This window comes from Strix uralensis, chromosome 3, assembly GCF_047716275.1.
Source record: "Strix uralensis isolate ZFMK-TIS-50842 chromosome 3, bStrUra1, whole genome shotgun sequence".
Lineage (NCBI taxonomy): Eukaryota > Metazoa > Chordata > Aves > Strigiformes > Strigidae > Strix > Strix uralensis.
This window is the reverse complement of record NC_133974.1, coordinates 109967710-109991441: the sequence shown is the minus strand read 5'-3', so window position 1 is coordinate 109991441 and position 23732 is coordinate 109967710. Positions and strand designations below refer to the sequence as shown.

General features: G+C 48.7%; 1 protein-coding gene across 1 annotated transcript in view; it reads right to left on the bottom strand.

Moving 5' to 3' along the window:
- The window catches only part of GALNT14 (polypeptide N-acetylgalactosaminyltransferase 14), a 103439-nt gene that overhangs the window by 45942 nt on the left and 33765 nt on the right, over positions 1–23732 (bottom strand). The window contains exon 2 of the mRNA XM_074864866.1: positions 20552–20721. Within this exon, the coding sequence (XP_074720967.1) occupies positions 20552–20721 (170 nt within the window). The remainder of the gene's footprint in view (positions 1–20551; positions 20722–23732) is intronic.

The following is a 23732-nucleotide window of genomic DNA, read 5'->3' as shown; positions in this document are numbered from 1 at the left end:
GCCTGCCAGTGGTATGATGAAGGCTCCTCGTGTGTGACAAGGACTTGTTTTTAAAACTCCAAATGTCTATGCACTAGATCAGTCTAATGAGACAAAGTGCATGCGGGAAACACTGAAATGTCATATACAAGCACCTTCAGAGCTTGGTCACTGGCTCTGTGACTCACCCCTGACTTCTGCCTAATGAGGCCCGTTGCATCCCAAAGATGGGAACAATGACTGCGCTGCTGCTGCGGAGCAGACAGGGACTCAGCAGCACCCCCAGCCTCGCTTTGCCTCTCTTACCAGCACTGCAACACAGGTCGGCCTCACCTCCCCAAAAACAAGCCCAAAAAGGGTTCGGCTGAGCTACTGCATCTGCCAGGGCTCCTCTGTGGTCCCTATGTGACCCTGACTCTGCCCTTGCCCAGGATTTTACCTCTGGGCCCTTCTTTCAGGAGCCCTCACAAAGTTTCCTCCAGTTGGTCCCTTATTTTTTTTTTCCCTTCCTCCCCCAGTGTAACTGCAGCTAAACATCCTGGCTCCCCACAAGGCAGATTTCAGTTTAAGTTGTTGACTACAAGTGGGTTTTTGGCACTTGCTTAGGTAATAAAAACCACAGCTTGGAAAAGCATTAAATCCAGCACGTCCAGAATTATTTTGTGTGACAATTACATCTGGGGTAATTTCAATTTAATACCTCACTGCAAGTGAAAATTGCAGCACGCAGCCCTAAAATTGCTGTAATAATGAAAATAAACCCACTAAGAGCTGCCTGTGCTACCGCAGGCTGTCACTGGATAAACGTTTTGTGCTGCTTATGGTATTTCATAGGTCACCCAATTGCCAACAAGAAAAAAACCAGAAACAACACCCACAACATTTTCAGGAAACCAATGAAAGTTTGAGGGGTGTTTTTTTTAAGATTTAAAAAAAAAAAAAAAAAAAAAGTAAAAAATAGTAATAACTGCATTGCTTATATTTGCAGTGTGCTAAAACTCACTGGTTGAAGTCATTTAAAGTTTCAAGCTTTGAAAACTTGCAGCAGACCTGGGGACCAATCTTAGCACAGCAAGTGCTAGCAGGATTGCTGCCAGGCTGAACCGCCTGCAACGTGGGCTGCTCCACCAGCTCACAGCATCTGGGGGGCCAAAAGAAGACAGAAGCTTGGCTGGCCTGCCCTAAAAACCCCAGAGAGAGCAGCCAGCCATAGGAACAATTATTATTTCCTCCTGCAAATTCAGAAGTCAAACTTTCATTTGATGGGAAGTTTCTCTTTGCTGTTTTAAGGTTATTTCCCATACAAATTTGAAATAATTTCAGAATCAGAAAGTTATGAAAGGGGTATTCTGGCTGCAGACATCTTAAAGATCACCCTTGGAAAATCCCAGCCTGGACTGGCTGTTCTCCATACTTCCTTCAGGGTGGAAGGAGCAGCACATCTCATCTCTGTGTTCCCAATACGCTGTTAACAGCTCAGGAATAAATTATGGTGTACCCATTTGCAGGGACAGGGAGCAGACACTGGAGACCTGCACTCATTGCAGGAATTGCAAAGCCCTTCTGCAAAGTTACAAACTTTGGACACTCCAGTGTTCCTCACAGACCTCCAAAGTCCCTCACTTTGAAGACTTTTTTCTCAAGTTCCTTCTACCCTTGTGCTCATGGTGAGCAATGGGATATCACACCCTGATGGCCTCTACACACAGCTACCGCTGCATCCATAGAGGTCCTTCTGATGAGGAAACGAATGCCCACTCCCATGGCATTTCAACCTGTTTTACATTTAAAATGGCAGACTAAACTCATAGTGCCCCTCACCAAACCAAAGTCCACCTTGGAAACACCGTTACGCAGCACAATGGTAAAGACTGATGGTGTGAACAGGGATGGACCCTGTTCTTCAACTCCTCCTGGTCTACCCCTGGGCTCATCCAAAGCGTGTTTTCTCCTTGACATCTGCCATCAGATGCCCACTGAGCTGCGCCATGTCTCCTGAAATCCACCTCTCATGCTCACCCTCTCCTGTGCCTTGTTAACTTCCTTCAAGAGATGATTATCCTCATCCCGCTCCCCCAGCTTCCCCTGCCAGGCTTCTGCTCATTTCTCTTTTCTGCTTCAACGGTCATCACTTGCCAACAGCTCTGCTTTGAATTTTTAACGTTTTCCATGAAGTCCAAACTCTCCCGCAACACAGCTCACCACTTCCAAAGCACTCTCTGCATATTTATTTTGAACAGCCAGCCACATCAGACAGAGCTACAGCATCTTTGAACTCCCTCCTGGCTCCTCTCTTCTTCTTGGAAACATGTGGGAGAGCAGTCTCATCACCACACATCTAAACCACAAGTATTTGGGTTTGTCTCCACACTGTGCACTCACAGGACTCTCCCTCTCACATCAACCCAGAGGACAGGGACCTGTCATCAGAAACAGTATGGGTTCACACCACCACTGATGGGCAAACCTATAAGCACTGTGGGTTTCAGATGACATTCCTTGAGTCTGACTAGCTCTGCAAGCTTCATGGCTCTCTTGAGTGAAGACACAGGCAAGAGTCATGTCACAGCAGTGCAACTACCACGAGCTGCATGTTATAGACTGGGACACTTCACCAGAAGCAGAGAAGAACTTGGTGGAGAAAGGGGAAAAACATAAAAAGTCTTTTTAGCTCACAGAAAAAGTGAACTAAATTACAAAAATCTCCACTGCAACTTCAAAGAAGAGTTAATATTAATGTCAAAGCTCTCAGCTCACACCCACACCGGGAGAAATCTTGCTAACCTGGTGCACACCTCAGAAGTGACTCAGTCAGTCAGGACCAGAGCAAGCCTCTGCTCCAGCCTGGCCTTGGGCTGGACCAAGTCATCCATGCCTGGGGGAAGCCTCTACAGCTTTGTTCAGGCTACACACCAGTCAGTCAATGACTACCTTGCAGGGACCGTGCTGTCACACCACACCCATCCAGAGAGACAGAGCAGCAGGGGAAGTTCACGAGAAAGACCAGAGATGCTAAGAACATGTCTACCTTAACAAAGGGACAGAAGCCAGTCTGCTTCTGGAAATGGGTGACAGTCCAGGAAAGAAAATAAAAGACAGCTTTCTTCTACCATTTTTCTTTCTTATCATGAAAACCAGCTCAGCCCTCTCTGGTTTTTGCTGCTTCGCCTAACTATTGCAGCCGGGTGTCCTTGGTGTAATCACTGCAATTCCTCCCTCTAGGACCCCAGAGGAAACTGGAGTAAGTTTTGACAACCAACCCGGTGTGAAAAATGATTCCCTCAGAGGAAAATGAAAATTTCTGCCCTAGGGAGTGAGGAAGCCACCCACTGTATGCAAGCAAATAGTTGCCAGTGGGAAGGAAGAGATTAGAACTCCAGCTGCCTTGCCCTGGCCCATAGCGAATGTGTCCAGGCTTCACACACCTGCAGGAACAGCAGGAGACGCAGGCACCCTGGTCATACCTCTCAGGACAATCTCTCAGCGTGGCATAGCCCCCAGCCCGTGGGAGATCATTGTGCCTAAAGCCTGTGTTCAATCTGAAGCAAAATTACAGGTGACTTTCATGAAAATGCTCTAAAAATAGGGACCCTGGACATGTTGTGATTTACAGCTATATAGCAGTGTATGTGCCAGCTCCTATGGAATTTAATGAGTTCATATAGCTTACTGCTGGACAGGACCATGCACTGTCTCACCTGACCTCTGGGTAACACGGTCTCTGGCATTTTTCCCAGTTATTTGTGCATTTTTCAGTTATCCATGCATTAAGCCCAATGACTTGTGTCTGACTGCAGAGTACCTTTCAAAAAATCATTACTTCATGCCCTCCAGAGATGGAAAATCCAAGAAGCACTGTTCAAATTACAGTCAATGTGTCAGTCTCATACGACAGTATAAATGGGATACAACAATTCACTATTTGCATAACCACATAGAGTGGTCAGTGGCATTTTTCATGACATTCCCTTCCCATCACCACCCTTGTGTCTTCTTGGTTCTTCCCCAGCCATCCTTTCTGCACGTTACCTCAAAATATTTTCTCACTCAGCTTTGAGAGGCCTTCAAAATCCTACTTTGTCTTCTCAAGGTATGTCAGTACCTCATCCTCCTTCTGTGGGTATGCTTTGTGCCCCCTCGATCAGGATGAGGCTGCCAAATAGAGGGCTGACCACAGTCTGCCTTGCTGCACATCTCCAGCACCACGAAGCACCACATGCACCGGCTGGCACCTGGGGTCATGCCAGGGGACAGCTGCTAGCAGCGAGCAGGCTGCTTGCAAATCCTGCACTTGGGGTCAGGTCTGGGACAAAGACCTACTGAGAAAGCTCTAGGGTTTTCTCCATAACGCCAAGAGCTTTGATGCTGACCACACCACCAGGACACACCACAATTTGAGCATGAACGTCGCTGCTCAGAGCACATATGTGGCCTTTGTAGCACAATAGGAAGAGCGAGGATTGCCACCAGCTACAGACCCTCTTGCATCTATCCTGGTCCTGCAGATCCACCTCGGGCTGGCCATGACTGTGGGCAGGTTGGTGCTACTGAAATACCAAAAGGCCTAGAGCAAAGAAAGGCTGAAAAACCAGGTGGAAGGTGGAGGACTCTGGAAAGCAGTCGTGCCAAAAGGGAAGAAGAAGGGACAAGGAGTCAGATGTCAGCTGACAATACCACATGATTGCAGGGAATGCCAGCTCAAGTTTGGCTTGACAAAGTGAAAAAAAAAACCTTGAGAAAGGTAGGTAGGATTTCCCTGTGCTGGACTGGCATGCGCCTCCTCAGGTTTGCATTCCCAAAAAGGGACTGAAAAATCCACAGGGTGGCATGCACCAGCCTCAGGGGCTGCTGGGGCTGGGAGAAACGGAGGCAATCCAAAAGGAAGAATCCCCAGCTGAGCAGACAACTTGGGAGTGTGCAAAAGCTTGAGCAAGGGTGAGGAGGGACATCTGCAACAAATATCGAATGGTGGTTAGCATCAGAGCTGACAAGGAATTATTTCACAGGCTTTAACTAGATGTAATAGGATAAAACTGTAAGGAAGACCATCAGGAAAACACTGCCAGTGTGCTGAACCAGTTCTGGCTGCAGATTAGACTCCCAGAGGAAGCTGTCCAAGTCCCCGCCTCTCCCCTCCCCAGCACATGCTACCGCAAAAATACTAGAAAACAGGCAAAAGAGAAGAGCCATCCAGAAGGCAGGAGAGGATGCAGCCGCTGATGAAATAGGACTTCTCAGCTTCTGTGTTCTTCTGAAGTCGATGTGCTACCATGAATGTGATGGTCACAGCTAGTGCTTGCCTGAAGGCAAGAAGCTCCAAGCCGTGGCAGGGGACCACCACACATGCTGCTCACCAGGGCAGGGACCTGCAAACAGGAACCCAGGTTCAACTGAACTGCGGGTTGACCTGAGAAGGTCAGCCTTCTTGGATTGACCAAGAAGGACATTTTTCTACACATCTTCTGGAAATTTAAACAGTGCTATATTTGACTAGGGCACAATTAGTATTTCCTCTAACTCACTGCCTCTTTCAGTCTCTTTCTTTCTTTTCCCTGCAAGATAGATATCTAAAAAATTAATCAAACAGCTAAATTTGAAGAAAGGGAGAAATGCAAGAAGGCAAAAATAACCTTCTGTGCACATGACATGCTGCTGCCTGAAAACCTCAAAACTGATGAGATGATGCATTTATAATTTATTAAAAATTTGCTGGATTGTGGTCTTTGGAAAAGGGGAGGGGAAAAAAAAAAGAGAACCTACTAAAAAGGAAGGAGAGAATAGCACGGCTGCATTTAAAAACAAGTTAAACCAGATTGTGTGTCTTGATTTTCAAAGCAGCTCATGAATAATTCAGACTTCTAGGGCCCTCCACACAGACTTCGGGTCTGTCTTGCTTCTTGACTCCCCCCACCCTTCCTTTTTCAGAAATGAGGCAAAAAGAAAAAATACAGAACAAAAATGAAAAAAAAAGAAAAGAAAAAAAAAAAAGACCCTTCTTCGTTTTTTAAATCATGGCCAAATTTCTGATGCCAGTTTTACTGAAATACGAGACCTGACATCAAAGGTTTTCACCTGGTGAAAGTAAAAGCAAAATCTGGCACCTTGCACCTTCCCGGAAAGGCACCAATCCTTTATTAAAGATATTTAGAAGCCCGGGCAACCTGAAATTACATTTCAGAGGGTCAGAACCATGAATGTAAAGATTCATTAGTGAGGACGCTTTCTGACCAGAGTTTCCTGGCACCACGTGGCAAATCAAAGCAGAGAAAGTCCCCATCCCCACAACGCATCCTTAGTCATAACTGAAGAAGCACAAACCCAGCTCCATGCTGTGATAGCTTAAAAAACACTTTAAGCATGCAGGGATCTGCAGTGCTTACAGCAAACATCTACCCAAATGGCCCTGAAGCATCGCCTGTGATTGCCCTTTTGCTACAGTTGATGGAGTAGGACTTTAAGGCACTGGGTAGCTGAAAAAACAAACAAGAGTTTGATGTAAGAAACTGTCTCATGGCCTTAATTATCAATAGTAGCAAGCCTCAGAGAATTAGTTCCATTGCTTACTAATACTCAACTTCGATTTCAGCCTACGCAAACATATTGGGTCAATAGAAATACCGAGACAATCACAGAAGTTAAACAAACAACTTCATTCTGTCAGAATTACTTGGAGCAAGTTATCAAAGTAATCGATGGCATGTAATAACTATAAGACAAGTGGTCAATATGTTATAGCAGTCAAAGGCAGAGGATGGCTCTAGCAAAGAGTGATCAATGACACCCCGGGAATGCTGAAGCACCTGGTGATGAAGCGACGTCCATCATGAAGTCACCAGCCGGCCTCGGTCCAGCTCAGGTGGGCGCTGCATCACTCCCTACAAAGGACACCAAGACAAGGCTTTCTCTTTCCTATAAAAACCCCAGGATCCTCTTTGTCCAGTGCAGGGAAGGAGGCAAATGGAATGTAAAGAGGACACCCCATGCCTCCATGGATTGACCAGTGGTGACACACCCACCCTAGGGGCCATGGCCGGGGCTGCAGTCGCTCCTGGTCTTTCAGAGACCCCCATCCCCCCCTCCAGTGGGAAGAAGCCCTCTCCCTGGCACAGTGACTGTCACAGCAATACCATGTCCTCCCACTGGTGGTTCCTGCAGCTGCCGACGCGCGTCGCGGCATCACTTCCACTCCAGCACATCGTTTGTTCCAGAGGAGCGCAATGTGTACTTTTCATCTGATACTCAAAATCACTTGTTTTTAAATACAGCCTGTCATTTTTAGATGACTAGAAATGTCAAAAACATTTGAGATCTAAATGAAATTTCTTCCTTTTCAGGATGAGAAAAACAGATCCCTTTGGCCTTAAGTTTTCCTTTATTTTTACTTTTAGATTCACTGACAGTTTTGCTTTTGGTTTATCCTGAAATCGCTATCTCCTGGCTTTTCTTTTTCTTAAGTAACCAAAGAACCGGAACACAGTTATTCACTCAGCTCTGCTGAGCCCTGTCCACCTGCACAGCCCCCAAATTCAGGCTCCAGAGATGTGGCACTGACAACACAGACATAAACCAGGTGTGGGGAGCAGACTGAATCCCACCATCCCCTGTTTCCATTTCTGGCTTCAGCCTCTCAAACAAAAGCAGCAGTGCCAGTGCCTGGACGTCCCTCACCTTGAAATGGAGCAGTTCATCCTCAGAGCACAGTGACTGGCAGGTCACTGTCTTTCATTAAATTCCCAGCTCTCCCCCCTCCCTGTCCCCCATCATGACAGGGACTCACAGAAAGATCACTCCACCACAGACAGATATCTGGGGAATGAGCTTTTATCTCTGGGTGAATGTGTCGCAAAAGTGGAGCTAATTAACTGGGGCTCTGTTTTTGAAAAAGGTTAATATTTTATCACATGTCTTCTGTCTTGAGGAATAATTAGCCCTGGCAGTACTAGCTCTGCTGGTTCCCAAGGGACTGAGCGAAAGACTGGAGGCTGGAGAGAGACACGTGGTATTGATGGATAGACAGAATCTCAACTCTGGGCTAACAGTACATCCAACCAGCAGTTACTTCTCAACACAAACTAACCTTCCGTAGAATATCAACAGAAGCAAAAACCTGCTCCAAAGGCTGTATATGTTCTGCTTGTCCTATTCTATGCCCTTAGGTACAGGGGATGCTTTAAACCAAGGCACTGTCACTCAGCCAAGGACTTCACAGTTCTGGCACTGGAGCACAGCACCACCACCAGTGCCAGCTCTGAGGCAGTCTCTTCCCTCGTTGCTCCGATGCCCCGGTTTACATAATGAGAGGGAAAATTTACACAATGAGAGGGAAATCCCAGGAAATCCCTGGAGCACATGTCATACGATGAGCGGCTGAGGGAACTGGGGTTGTTTAGTCTGGAGAAGAGGAGGCTGAGGGGAGACCTCATCACCCTCTACAACTACCTGAAAGGAGGTTGCAGAGAGCTGGGGATGAGCCTCTTTAACCAAGTAATAAGCGATAGAACAAGAGGTAATGGCCTCAAATTGTGCCAGGGAAGGTTTAGACTGGATATTAGGAAGTATTTCTTTACAGAATGGGTTGTTAGGCATTGGAATGGGCTGATCAGGGAGGTGGTGGAGTCCCCATCCCTGGAGGTGTTTAAGAGTAAAGTTGACTTAGCGCTTAGGGATATGGTGTAGTTGGGAACTGTCAGTGTTAGGTCAATGGTTGGACTGGATGATCTTCAAGGTCTTTTCCAACCTAGACGATTCTGTGATTCTGTGAGTTATCCTAACTCTTCCATCCCAACAACAAACCTGTTCTCATGGGAGGAACCAACCGTTGAACTGCCGAAACAAACTCCCATGGGGACTGTGGCGAAGAAGATCCCCCCAGTGCTGGCACAGCAGTCCTCACTGGGGAGTACAGGACACAGCATCTCGCCACAAGGCTGCTACAGACAGGGCTGGGATGCAAGCAGAGTAAATGGAGGAACTGGAAAAGGATGAGGGAAGGGTCATTTCAGATCGACCAGAACTATTTTGTGCATGCATTTTTCTTGGCAAAATGTAATGGTTCAGGTAGGTGGCGAATTTCCAAAATGAAATCAAAACTGTCTCATGGGAAAACAAAACCAAAATAACTTCGGTGAAGGAAAGCTATCACTTGGGGAGGGGGGAGAAACTGTTTCAAGCTTTTCTTCTCTCTGAAACACCAATTTTTGGCAAGCAAAAGGTTAGTCCAAACAAAATAAAGGTGTTCTCCAGGGAAGGGACAGCTGGAATGGAGGCTGTGCTTGCTCCTGAGTGAGATCCTTTGACTCTTCTCAGAAGGATGCCTGTCCCGTGTGGATGCTCTTCCTACCCATTGAGGCACTGTGGGGCTGGAGCAAAGGACAACTTGGAGAAACAGAACACAGCAGGAAGAAATTTAATATTATACCATGGTGCTTGCTGGAAGAGTCCAGAGTCACCCCCACAGCCAAGAGCCAGGCTCTGAGACATCAAGGTCCTACAGGCTCCCCCGCTACCCATGCTGCTGATCCCCTTTGCCCTGCAGACACTTTTAGCTGAGAACACAGCTCAGCAACCATTTCTGCTCATTGTGCAGACAGGTGCCTTAACTCACACTCCTAGCACAGCTCTTTCAGATACAACTAGCTTTGCCCTCAGAAAAAAAATGAATAACACAGTCACTTAACTGACACATCCCCCTGCATTCAAAACACCCGCCTATACATTTCCATCAGCTCCTCATATAGTCTAGCTCACTCCTCAGTTCCTTCCCAAGAGTTGCCCTCATACTTCTCACTCAAGACAGAGAAAAGGAGGGGGGAGGAACAGCACTACAAATCCACTGCTGCAGAATAATCACTGTCACATTTGCCATTTCCGTACAGCATCCATGACTGAGACACAGCCAACCCTGCTCCTGAAGAAACACCAGCCTCCCTGTGCCCCTGCCCCAGCATCCCTTCCAGCACCATTTTTAATTAAAGCCCCTTTTCTCTAGGCAGCCCCTTGTGATACAAAACTGCAGCATCTCACAGCACTTCAAATCCTGCCCCCTTGGTGACTGCAACATCTAGCACCAGAGCCTGTGACTCCAGGGCACGATTTGCAATCTGGGATCAAGGTGAACTGCAGTCCAAAACCTGAGCAGAGCCACTGTGCTGCCAGGGTGAGGAAGACATAGCACCTCCAAAACCAACGGGGTGGCAGTCCTTTCGCTCTGATGCAGTTACCCTCTGCCTCTGCCAAGGAGGTGATGTTGACTGCCTTGAGCCACCATCTCCAGCTCCAGGGAGCAATTAGGCACAGCTTGGAGGGCAGAGCAGCATCACAGGCTGCCTCAGACATCAGAGCAAAATCCAGCGTTGGGTTACTACCGCAGCACTTGAAAGCCTCTCTTCTCCCCAGGGAGGTCTGCACAAGTCACGCAGGGCAGTTCAGATGTCACTGAGGCCCAGGGAACACACTGACTCTCGGGACAAGCAATGGCAGAGACAACATGGACCATGGCAGAAGCCCTGTCACATCTGAGGAGGGAAGAATGGTCTCTTCAGGACAAGTGGATGTTGGGATGATGGCTTGGCCAAGGATAGCCCCCAGCTCAGACACAGGCAGCCATCTCAGGGGAGATGCAACTTCTCTCAGTGCTGAAGCTCACCATAATCCCATTTCATGCAGACCCTTCTCATCAACTCTTCCTTCTGCCCACCCCATTAAAAAAACCCAAAAAGTTTCAAAAGAGGACATTACATAGAAAGATATTTGAAAAGGAGCATCACATTCGTCAACCTCTGTCCCCTGAAGCCACCAGACCCTGTCTCAGGAGACATCAGGTCTAGCTGGCCTGCTCCTCAAGCCCTCCATCTTCTGGCAGGCTGCCCCATGGGCCACCAGACAATAAACAGGGGGCAGCAAATGTCACAGACACTGTCACACATTGGGGTGGCCACAGCCATTCCCAGTATGGGGACTTGGACACACACCAGCTGTTTCCCAGGACCATGCATTTCCAGTTCACAGCCAGTGAGTCCCCTGAGAGACCCATCATGCTTCTTGTGTGAGCTCTCCAGAAGCAGTAGGTGCAGTTATCGGAAAGAGGCACCTTACCAACATCTTACCAGGTGTCCCTACATCTGTGCAAGACGTCAACTCCAGCAGAAGCAGGAGAACATGAAACACTGTTTTTCTGCAGCGCTAAAATGGTCCCATTAATATTTTTCTCCACTTTCACAGAGTGGAGACTCGGTGAGATTTTTGTCTCTGACTGAGTTTTCACAAGTCTTAGGAAAGAGAAAAGTTTGAGACTTCAGTTCCAGCTTGAAACGAGGAGTCAGGTCACTTATTTTTTCTCAATTTTTTCCCCAATGTTCTCTGACCAGAAGTCTGGATAGATCGCAGTCCTGCAGTCTAGGCAGAATTTAGCCAGGACCTTCTTCTCTTCTGTGAGGAATGTCAAAGCAGATGGTCATGGTCAGTCCTCCAGTGAGTTTAGGCATCCCTAGCAGTAAACACTTCAAATCATGGGTCCTATTCTCTCAGAGAAACGCACATAAACCAAGAAACTGTCTACTGGAAGAAGTGAAGCAGTTTTGGATTTACACAAATGTAAAGGAAAAAAAAAGTGCAGTTCTGTATACGTAGCATATTCTGAAACACCAGGGACTAAGAAGTGCATGGGGACAGGGAAAAGACAAGGTGCTGCCTACAGCCCAGCAATTAAGGCTTTCTCCTTTGCTGATGTGGACTGTAAGTCTGGCCAGTTGACATGAGGGAACTCCGTCTTTACAGCAGTCTTGGATGGATGCAGTGCTAAGGCCACCACATCCTCACACTGGATGCACTGCAGAGGATGCACAGTGAAAAGCAGGGCATGAAAACAGCTGCAGAGCCCCAGCAGCATGAAAAGCTGATACTGAAACGTGGTGGGGACTGTGCTGCCGTCTAAGCAACCCAACCATTGGCAAAGCCTTCCAATGTCAAGCCAAAAAAGATACCTGAGCACGGTAGTTAAGTGCAACAATCTTAGGCGATGAACCCCAGAAAAGGAGATGAAGGAACTCCCCTCACTGCTGTCCCACCAAGAATGGGAGGCCACCAAACATATCAACATCATCCAAGCAGCAGCACAAACTCTTGCTTATTAATCACATGGATAAAGGTCTCAGCAGCCCTCCAACAGGATGACCCCACAGTGGTGTACAGATCTGAACACAGATTTGCTAATGACATAACGATCAATCCTAGAAAACATGGCAGGCAGCAAGGACAGGAGGCTTTAGCAAGCATGCTTCAATGTGCACCTACCCCTCCTCCCATTTAAATGCACTTGCTATGAGTGACTGGAGAATTGGGCCCACAGTGTCTGCAAAACAGGAGAGATATGGGTAACACAAGTGCTACAAGGACTGCTACTCAGGCAACTTCAAAGCCTGTTACACAAACACAGGCAGCTGGGGGAGAAGAACTACAAATTACATGCGCTGCAATCAAGGTTTGTAAATTATGTCAGGTCTTACAAAACGCTGGGCCAAGCCTGAGAGGCAGGAGTCCCAGAGGGCCCAGTCATTTCTGCAATGAGAGAGAAACCTGGTCTGACTTCATAGATGACCCTGCTTTGAGCAGGAGGCAGGATCAGAGACCTCCTGTGGTCTCTTTCAGCCTGAACTATTCTATGATCTTATGAAGTGCCTGTTTCTGATTAATAGCTGTCTTGCTTTCCCTGCTTAACTGCCAACAATTGCAAATCCCAATACTCCTTGTTCTTTGTGGTACCTGAAAACAATCCCTCTGGGTTTTGATCATAATACTTGTTCCTCAAACCTCCTTCAAGTTCAAATTCACCCAGAAGACCAAGTGCAAAATGCCACTATGTGTGGTGAGCACTCCAGATGGACCGAATCTATGAAGTGCAGAACTGAGGTTTTTTTGAGTGAAAGACTCAGGTTTTGGCCCACCTATAGTCATAGGTGGGTCAGGTTTAGCCAACAGGCACACGAAAGCCAGTGTTGGCCCAGAAGCAATGGGCAACAGACTGGCCATCACAAATATCAGATGCTAGTATAGCTGTCTGACAGGGGCTGGGACACCAAAATAACTAGTGCATGCTAGTGTGGGGGACACAGTGCACACCCTTACTCAAACTACACCTCACCCTTAAGTCTTTGGCCAGGCACGACCGCCCCAGTTTGCATCCTCTACGTTGTACTTTGGGCTTCACACTTCAGTTCATTCAAAAGCCTCATCTCTCCAGCAACACATAGGTCAAAACTGTGAGTGACAGCTGGTATAAACTAGCACAAAGCTACAGACAGTGGGTTTTGATATGGGGAGCTCCACACTGGGTCTTTAGTTAGCAGATAACAAATTTTCCCAGCTAGGGGAACTGACTGTGCTAGTAACTTAACTGTATAGCAAAGGTCTGAATTCTTGGAGGGCTGAAGAGCCTGAAAACAGGATAACTACGATGAGAAGAGATAACAACAACAGTTCCCTAAAAAATAAATCCTAGCATCACACGATGATTCCCTCTTACACAGATGGTACAGCTGGATCTCAAATGGATGATCAGTGGTTGGTGATAGTGCATGGAGAGCGAGCTGGATCCCCAAAGTTGTCTCTGACTTTCAGCTGCCCAACTGCATTAATAGAAGCTACAGAACATATTAAGATATTTTCTTTCACATTGCTAACCTGTGCTAGCTAAGCAAAGGGTTACCAAGCTGCACAGCAGAGGCATGAGCAAGTCTCTCTCTGAAGACACTGCCCAGCCCATGAAAGTTTCAAATTTAGGTCATAAAAGCCAGCTGATTGACAGCAGAAACAAAACCTTGGCCAATCCAGGTGGTTCTAGTTTATCCCCAAGACACATGCCAGCCCCTGCTCTACTTGATGGACTGTTATCGTATCTTCATCCCCAGAGATCTCAACCTAAGGAGGTGATGGAAAAACACAGTGTCGAGCACTAACCTCTTGGGGTCTGCTGTCCAAGAGATGGAAGCAATCATGCTGTTTCCTAATGGAGACACTTTAATCTCAAATGTGTTTTCCACCGCTCATTTGTGTAACTGCTTGCCTGCAGGGTCATGGCTGTGCTCTTGCCTGTCATTAGAAATAAGGGGACCAAGACTAAAGGCAGGGGGATCCCAGATGTTCTCTTACTCAGCTAATTCAGCCTCAGAGTATGCTCTAGAGGCAAGAGATCTAGGGACAGCCCTTGCGCATACAGGTCTTTGCCCAAATGTGATAAATCTTATTTTGTAATGAAATCACAAATACCCTGGCTCTGCCCAGAGAACAGTGTAACAGCTGGAATAACAAATCAAGGGACAGAAAAACTCTTTGGGATATTGCTGGCAGTCACACAGCAGCTAATAACGAACCCCAAAATCAAGAGACCCATACCCTCTTGCATCCAGCCCCGCAGCCCACACAAGGTGCTGCCAGCCCGCTCTCCCCAGGGTGTCACACACTTCTCATGGGGGAGCACCCACACAGGGACCCTCAGTTCACACAAGAGGGTGCAGGACAGAGCAAGGCCAGCAGCACACACATGTGGCTGCATGATGACACCTCCTCCAGCTTTCTCTATCACTGACTTTCAGCTGCCCAACTGCTTTACTAGAAGCTACAGAACATATTAAGTTCTGAGTCTGGAGATGTGGCAGCATTTGAGCACTCCCTCTCCCCCATTTTCCTCACCTGGCTCCTTCCTTTACATCTTAGACTGTACAGCTCCATCCATCCTCATGGACAGAGGTTCCTCCACCCCCACCACTCTCAGGGCACCTCTGCTCCGAGATGCCCCGGCTCCCTGCTGTCCCACCACCCCTCTGTCCCAAGCAGATGCACCCAGCACAATCAGGTGCAGGGAGACCACGTGCACACACACCTGTCCCCGCGCCACTTCTTGCCCTGGTCTACAACACAGCGCATCCAGAGTCAGCAACCCGCAAGACACTGCCTGAATAAGCAAATTTTAAAAATAACAGAATCCCTCGGGACTTTGTCTGCATTACACAGGAAACTGGATTAGCTCAGCTACAATCTAGAGGCCACAGTGAGAAACGTATGGACTCAGCAAAGGGAAAGGCAGCAACAGACCAGGAAAACCTCTAGGTTCGGTTCTGCTCTCAAGGTCCATCTGGGTAATGCCCCTGCAAACCTTCCCTCGAATTCAAAGGGGGTCTGGCCACTGCTAGGTACCTACCTGCTTCTGCAGGTCTGATGTTCAGGTACCATTGAGGATGGCAGAGCAGAGCAGAGACCCACCTCTGTCCTGCCTGTGAAATAAGATGGGCTTTTCCACACATGTCATTCTCCAGACATTAAGTTTGAGGACTCTGAAGAAACCAGGCAAGAAAAATATGATGCCTAAATCCCTATGTGGGGTTTTATGCATTTCTAGCTGCTGAGACCCAGTGTTCATCTTGATTTATCTCAAAGCGGTTTGGTCTAGTGGGCAAGGAAGTTAAAGGAGGACAAGGCAACGCGAGAAGTCCAAGGGGATCATAAACATGCTAAGCCAAAGGCAATGCTGTCAAAATCTACTTTTCTCCTCTTCAACTCTTCACTTCCAAGAAGATATTACAATATTTTCAGTGCACTTGACTGCTTTCCACTCCTGGGATACAGTCATCAAGTCAGCCAAAAACAGAGCCACTTCAAAAGCTACATGAGATACAGCTGCCCTCACGCAATCTGCACGTGGACATCTACACACACTTTCACATGCCGTGAGCCAAATGTGTTCGCATGGGACACAGGGACACGTGGAAGGTGTGCAGAGGCAGAGATGCACACACAGCCCCATGGGCCCGTGTACACAGGTACCACACCTGGCACAGGCAGGACCACCCTGGGGACAATGTGTTCCTCCTGGCCATCCCCATGCACAGCACAGTGAGGTATTTTCAACTACCCCAACTAGAGCTGCTCCAACATAATGCTGAATGTGCAGCCTCTGCACCCTTGGGATGCACACTGCAATTAACGGGTAAAAATAACACTGCAGTGTGTAGTGCTTCGGGGCTGAAATCCTGGCTTTTCTGGACCTTGAGAACTCAAAACAGCAGCTCTCTGCCACAGGGTAACATCACACCCATCACCTCTTCCCATCCCTCCATCCCTACGAGCAGATCCACCAACCAGTCCTGGGCAGCTCTCCCACCCAACAGATGCTCTCCAGCTGGCACCACACTGCAGTTTGAGTGAGGAAACCTGGAGGAAGTCTTACGGTGTGTGTTGTTCCTCACAAAGGGAGCAGGACAGACTGTGAGGGCAGAGCTTTTCTAGGGGGCACAGGTTGGCATGACCAGGCCGCTGGGCTGCCAGAATGCTCTCATCTTCACCAGACAACGCAATGCCTGATCTTCGTATCTGCCAGTATCCCTGCCAGCCTCGCATTTCAATCACAACTTGATTTTAGCAGCTGCTTTCTCTCTCTCAGACACGCACATACGCACACAAATGCACCCCCTCAAGCAGCTGTAAAATTCAAGCTTAGCTGGGTAGGTAGGGCCTCTTGTAAAGCATTTGGGACTCAGGGAGGGAGGGAGCTTCAAAAATTCAGAGTATTATTGCCTTAGGCCAGGATTTGAGAGGGCTCCCTCCCTGGCCCCCTTGCTCTACCAGCTCTTGAGACAGCACTTCTAAACACATATTGGCGCTGTGGAGGAAAAAAGCAAGACAAATAGAGGAAAACAGGCAGCAGGGGATGCCTGAGGCTGGCTGGCATGATTTGAAATAGCTAGAGAAGTCTGCTGGAGGCTCTTACCTCTCCTCCAGCCATTACCCTCTCATCTACTCTCCTTGTCCCTTATTCCACCTCTTCTTTGCCACCGTCAGCGAGCACAAATCCCAGCTCAGGTTGGTGCTGGCCACGACTCGTGGTCCCAGCCTAGCCTGGCAGCCACAACAGCATCTGCACATCTATTAAACCTAACGGAGCGTTTGGGAGGCGGAGGTCAGCCTAAGCAGCATATGGAGCAACCGTGTGGTGAATACCGGCCTCCCCGGGAGCTGTCTGCCACAGATGGAAAAAGCCCAGGAGCCATCACGACGAAATCTTCTGGCTGGGGGTGACGCATCTTCCCTGTCGGCTTTCCAAGCTGCTGAGCAATACTGGAAACCTCAGCTCCTCTCCCCCTGTGTGTGCGCCTGGCACTGACTCACTCGCTGACGTTTTGGTCCTGCGGTTTGCCGGTGGGAGTTGCAGAAGGTGGGATGTGGCGATGAGGTAATCCCAATGGCATGTGGCTACCACAGCGGAGGCAGACTAGCCACCCACTCCAGAGGCATGAGCTGGTTGCACATGATGTGGACATGCCCACTGGATCTGGATCCAGCCTGCTGCTGTGGTCACAGGCATTTTTTAACTTTGATTCTTGGTGGGGATGGAATACAACCACCATGGGACCGTACATGGTCTTCTCCTGGAGAAAGACATCCCTTCACATGGTCCAAGACCTTAGTCATTGTGCAACCAGGAACACAGTTAATGGCAGGGAAATGCAGGCAGGTCACCAGCAGCAATGCTTCAGCTGTGAGATCTTCCAGGCCAAGGGACATGACGTGGCCCATGGAAGCCATGGCATTTCCCCAGCTGAAATCACCCGCAAATCGAGCACAGGCTTTCAGCCCTGCACTGGCTGGAGGCAGGCAAGGGGAACCACCATGGTTTCTCCAGCTCTGATTCCTTGCAGCACTGTGATTCCTCTCCATCTGAAACTATTCCACTGGCTGCAATTTAAAAACAAAATCAATCCAACAAACATTGCTAAGCAACTGTCTTTCAGTGCCACATCCTACCCCGCCAAAAATATTTGCCCTCTCCATGACCTTCTGGCAAGGAGCTTGCTGCTCAGACTTTGCCAGATTTTGTATATTCAGCTATTGCTGGCAAGTCCAGATACTTGTCTGGATTAGCAAAGAAAACTCCAGGAAATCTGCAACCATCCTGGTGAAAAACACCCCACAGAGAGGCTCTAAGGAGCAGCACTCCCACATCCCGGGTACTAGGATCAGGACTGCGAGGTGCTGGTCTCAGGGCATTACGGTGGTCTGCAGGTCTGTGAGTCTCAGTGCTGCCATGCGTCATACAGAGGGGATAAAAGATGGAGAGCAAACACACTGAAAACCTGGTTGCAGAGCAGAGCAAGCTGCTTCAGGCAACAACATTCAGCTGAGAGGCTGAAGGAGAACATGCTTGCTCATAGGGAAGAGCTGCAGAGGCAGGTAAGACCCTCTCCAAAGCCTCCTAACCCTTGTGTGAGCTGGGCAGGAGCCCCTTGTCATGGCAGTGCCCCTTGGTGTGGGGCCCACGCTAGGATGTACCTTCCCCCAAGGTCAGCTGGAAAAGAATTGAGGTCTAACTCTTTGGGTTCACTCTCAAACAAGAAAGCCTGAGCACTTCCAGTCTGGCTCACACAAAGCAGCCTAAGCCAGGTTTCCCATCCAAACCAAGACTCTAAGCACAGCCTCCAGCAGGTCACGCAGCATGAGCCCTGGGGGTTTCCCATCTCTCATGATAGCCCAGTCCATGGTACTCCGCTCTCTGCTTCGCAGCAGGGACCTCTCCTAGTCAACCCCATGCTGGACTCTCTTTACACATTCTTGCACACCCATCAGCAATTTCTCCCTGCTCCAAGAGCAGGCCATGCTCATCCATGCTCTCCTACCCAGCTCTGCTGGGCCATTCAAGACCCACTCCCAAGTTGCACAGTAGTGCCTGAGCATCGCCTGCGGCAGCTCCTGGAACACCTGTGCTGTGAGCAAGGATTATCTTTCCAGATAGGGCTTAGCTCTGCACCCTTCTCTCCCCTTCAACCACCATGCCAAGACCCTTCTCCCTCTCCCACCCCCCCCCATCAGCGCCTGCCTCCCCCAGATCTCCCAGCAGCCCCATTTCCTCCGTGGCCACTCTAATGCTCGGCTAATGGTGCATCATCCGCAGCATTGTTCAGACATATTCAATAAATCAGAATCCAATTACCGGGTTAAGGAAATTGGAAGCAAATGCAATTAGCCCCAGCCCCTCCCACGTGCTGTGCCCTCGCTTCCTCCTTAATGAGAACTTTTCTTTCACAGGAGCACTCAGGGCCGCATCTGCCCGCCCAGGAACAAGGTGGCTGCCACCGTGCAGCAGGGGTACAGTGAGGGGGCAGCCGACTCAATCTTCCCTTTTAATAGGGCAGATGGTTAATATCCCTGGCATTAATTCTCTCCAGGAATAGCACGCTCACTCTCTGCTCAGTTATAACAGGCGTCCGTCAGGGCTGACAGCTTCTCTCCGGAGAAAGGAGCATCTGGTCCTTACTACGAAAAGGAGCTAAAATAATAAATAAATAAATAAATAAGCACACTGCTTGCTATAGGGCTGAAAAACTGGTGCTGTTTCAGCATTTCAGCCTAAGTGCTGCATTTGAACTGGAATACGGAAAATTCAGGTGCCAGGTCAGGTGCCAGGAGTTGAGTCGCTCTGACCTGGGAGCAAGGTGCAGCCTGGGCAGCGTGGGCAGCAAGGTGCCATGGCTGGGTCCAGCACAGAGCTCCCACTGGAGCAGGACTTCCCCCCAAAGAGCTCCCAGGAGAAAGCAGTAGAAGACGGCTACTGCCAGCGGGCTGGGACATAATGCCAGGCACAGCTCCTCGGGAAGGGCCTGCACCAGCTGTGGGCTGGGGACTGCCAGTGGGGGCCAGGCATACGCTGTGCCCTGGAGGACAAGGAGGAAAACTGCATCGGGGGAACCTTGGGAGCATTTCCTACACCAGCTGGACACTCTGGAATCACTTTGTCCAGCAGACTAACAATTAACCCCATCGACCATCAACAACCTGCAGCCACGAGGGCAGCTCTTCCCCGATGAGTTTGGAGAGGTGACTGGAGGGAGGCTACAGCTGCTCTCATGGTAAGCGAGGGTACAACAAAACTCCCACCCTGCCCTTCTCATGCTGACAGCAGCAAGGGAACGCAGGTCCCACAAGGCAACCCTCACTGCAATCCTCCCTGCCTGTCCCAAGAGTTCCTTTGGGTGTCGAGGATATTTTTGACCTCAATGGTATTGGAGCAGCTAGTAATCCAACGAGTTCTTACCTTTCTCTCCCCCTCACTCAGCAATAGTCCCTTATTTCCCACATTAACTCCTCTCTGCAGAGCAAAGTAAGGGCTCAACAGTTATTTTACCCCCCCTTGCACCATCTCATTTCATCCCCTGGAGAGCAAGAGTTCCCAGCACCAGTGAAGACTTTGCCCATCATGGAGATGTGCTCTCGCACACCCATTACTTTTCTGAAGGGAAAAAGAAAAGGATTTTCCTTTCTTTTCCTGTGGTCCTGGAATAATTTATACAGGTTTTAGTTAACAGGTTTAGGACTGCCAGACATGCCAAGAAATCAAGTAAAGTGAAAGACTCAATCCTAAAAATACAACCCAGGCAGAACCAATCCCAAGTGTACCCACTGGGTGTGGGTGAAGGGCCCAGACCCACCTAGCATCCCAAAACCATGGCCCTGAAGAGGAATGGGACTATCCACCCATATAACGAAGTTTTGTGAGGAAGATCAGGAGAAACCATGGGGGAGGCAGAACCTGTGATGGCGGGTGTCGCGGACGGCACGGTCACTGGGGATCCTCTCGCTCTCCCGCTGGTTAAAGGCATGGAGCCGGTATGGGTCCTCTCCACCCTTCCACCTCCGGGCGCTCAGGTACCTCCGCTCTTCAAACTGATCCCAAAGGTCGTCCCAGTCCACGTCCGAGCCCTGCGCGCACAAAGTCAGCCCCGTTAGACAGAGGAGAGACCAGAGGACACCTGACCCCACTCTGGAGGTCGGTCGGCCCCACGGTGCAGACAAGCATCGCAAGAGCAGGCTAACAAGGAGCCTCATTAGGTCTTCAGGGTTTTTTTTTTCCTTAGGTCTTGAAACAGCACGTCAAAGAGAGCCTGCCAATTTGAATTTAAAATGACTAATTTGAAATCAAATTCATGTCTCTGGTGGATCCCCCTCTCAAACAGCACCGTTTCAAGAAATATAAAAGCACAAAGATCTTATTAGGGTTTTCATTTCTCTCCAGCCAAAACACAAAGGTATTTTACACCACATGCCCCATCGCCCCTGTAACCCTTCAGGCAGGAAAGGGCCATCAGACAGGAGCAGTTTCATCAAGCACAATCCCACGTTTCCACAGCTGTACCCTGCCCCCAGGGCTGGCTCCAGCAACTGGACCCTGAAAGAAGGGGGCCGTCATCCTCCCAGCCCGATCTCAGTCCATCTTTGCCACAAGTCTCCCACCGAGGACTTCAGCCCTAATGCAGGGGGAAGAGCAAGCAAGCATGGACCCATGCTGTACCCCCCGTCCAAAAGGATGGAGGAGCTGTTTTTCGGGGTTACCTGACAGCTCCGACAACCATCAGGGGGTTTAAGCATCCCTTGGCAGCTTGGTGCCATCAGGGGGTTTAAGCATCCCTCAGCAACTTGATGCTGTCAAGGGGTTTAAGCATTCCCTGGCGGCATGATGCCTGAGCCAGCGAGCACAATGCAGAACCGATAAGATCTCATCGTTACAGCAGCACAACCTCTTTGATCTCAGCCCACGTGTAACATGGAGAGATGTAAACATTTACAGACATCTCAGCCCTAAAGAAAATTGTGATCTTATCCAATAATTGATCTTTTCTTCTTCTTTCCTTTTTTTTCCCCCTCCTCAGTTCACACCATCTCAAAGCCGATTTTGCCTGCTAATAGTGCAAAATGAAGCTTTTGAAACGGGTGATTTTTATCCTGTAATTGATTTTACTCGCATCTGGCAGCGCATTTTCTGTAGTCATAGGAAGGGGAGGAGGGAGCACTGGCTCCTGCAAGTGAACCACAGCAGGACCAAGCCGGGCGCCTCCAGCCACACGATGCCCCACACTGCCCTGGGTCAGAAGGACATAAGCACCCCCAACAAGCCAACAGAGCCCAGGGATGCAGGGGCTTCCAGATACAGGGTCGTATTCATCCTCCTCCAGTGTGACCCTATGGCCTTCTCCAAAGCTCCTCCAGCACTTACCCCAGTGCAGGGAAGATCAGAAGAAACCCCCAGAGCACCAGCCATATTGGGAGAAAGTTTTTCAGGACCGGGAGAAAGTTATTCAAGGCTGGGAGAAAGTTATGAAACCAGTAAGGTCACCGCAGGAGGTTTACAAGGAGGATACATAACCCGCCTGTGGGCTTTTGCGAGGACCGACATACACAGGGTGATAAATATTGTTTATGTTTTTTCTAAGGCATCTTGCAAAACATGATTTACCACAACAGTAAAAGATCAGGGAAAAGTGAGCCGATTGCATCGCAGAGCCACCGACAGTCTGATGTTTATAAGATTTCATGATGACCCTGGAGGGGCCTGGCACCGTTAAAACAACCACTGCAGAGTTGCAGTCCCTAAATTTTAATGCTGTGAAGAAAAGTAAAAGTTGGTTTTATCAAACTTAATAAGAAGATAAATTACTTTTAAAAGCGGCCACATAACACTTAAGGCTCTTGGATGTATACTTTTTTTTTTTTTTTTTTTAATGTCTGTTAAACCCAATAGCCTGGAATCAGCTAGAAAGGTGCAGATGGGCAAGCATCCAACAGCTCGAGTGGGAGGGCTGGCAGATTCCCACGGGCAGCCACAGCTCCAGGAAAACTGGAACTTTTGCACATGCTGCAGGGCAGCGAGGCTCTTGGCCAGGCCAGCAGAAGCAGGGAGTCGGCACACAGGAGGGTCCTGGCACGTGCTTTGAGGTCTGGGATGGCATTTCCCCAGCATTCAACTAATCTCACTACCATCCTGTTACTGGGGGGTTGCAGCGGTAAATGGATACATGGACAAATGCCAGTGCCTTATCCCACAGCATTTGCTTCTCATCCTGCTCTGGATATACCTTGCATCCAAGGATTACATTCTTGGTTCACAGCGCAGTGAATAACTAGTATTGCCGTGAAATCTCCACCTGAAAGACATCAGCCCACTTCGATTCACCCAGGCTCTCCTTTTTGGGTCAGGAAAGGTATCAGTAGGATGGTTCCTAAATATCAAAAGCAAATAGATGCCAAATAGAATTAAAGAGTTATTTTAACCACTATATGGCCACAAAACAAGCCCAGGGATGGGGTTAACTTTCTCAGCCAGAAGTAGATACCCAGGTTTTGTCATTTGCTTTCAATCCTCATCTCCTGTCCAAATCTTCTGAGTGTCCTTCAGCTTTCCATCCCAAGCTTCCCGCAAGGTGAACCGAAATCAGAGCAGGATGCTCTGACACATGCACACACCAGCCTCTGCAAAAAAATAACTGTGCAAAGCAGTGAGGGAAAGCAAGGCAGTGGCCTCGGATGAAAAGCTCCCAGCTACGCAAGCAGTGGGAGACAGGAGACCTGCCCAACCACACACAGGGGCTCGCCTGTTTCTCGGTGCTGGATCAGGGACGGGGAAAGCAAGTTAAAGCGTAAGGAGAAATCCCCTTCGCTCACCCAGGGACAGCACATCAGTTACGGGTTACTGGGTAAGGTCTTCATTATAATATTTCCTCCATGTATTATCACCTCTTCCTCACACCAGAATTCTGTCTTGGGAGTTAAATAACTGATGTGCAGAAATCTAAATTTAATTTATTATGATCTAACTCACTTTAAAAGCCAAATTACCCTGCACTAGAAAAGGATCAAGTCAATACTCAACTTGCCTTTCTATTTATCTTCTACAGGGCTCTTCTCTCCAAGTTTCATATTCATTTTCTCTCATGTAC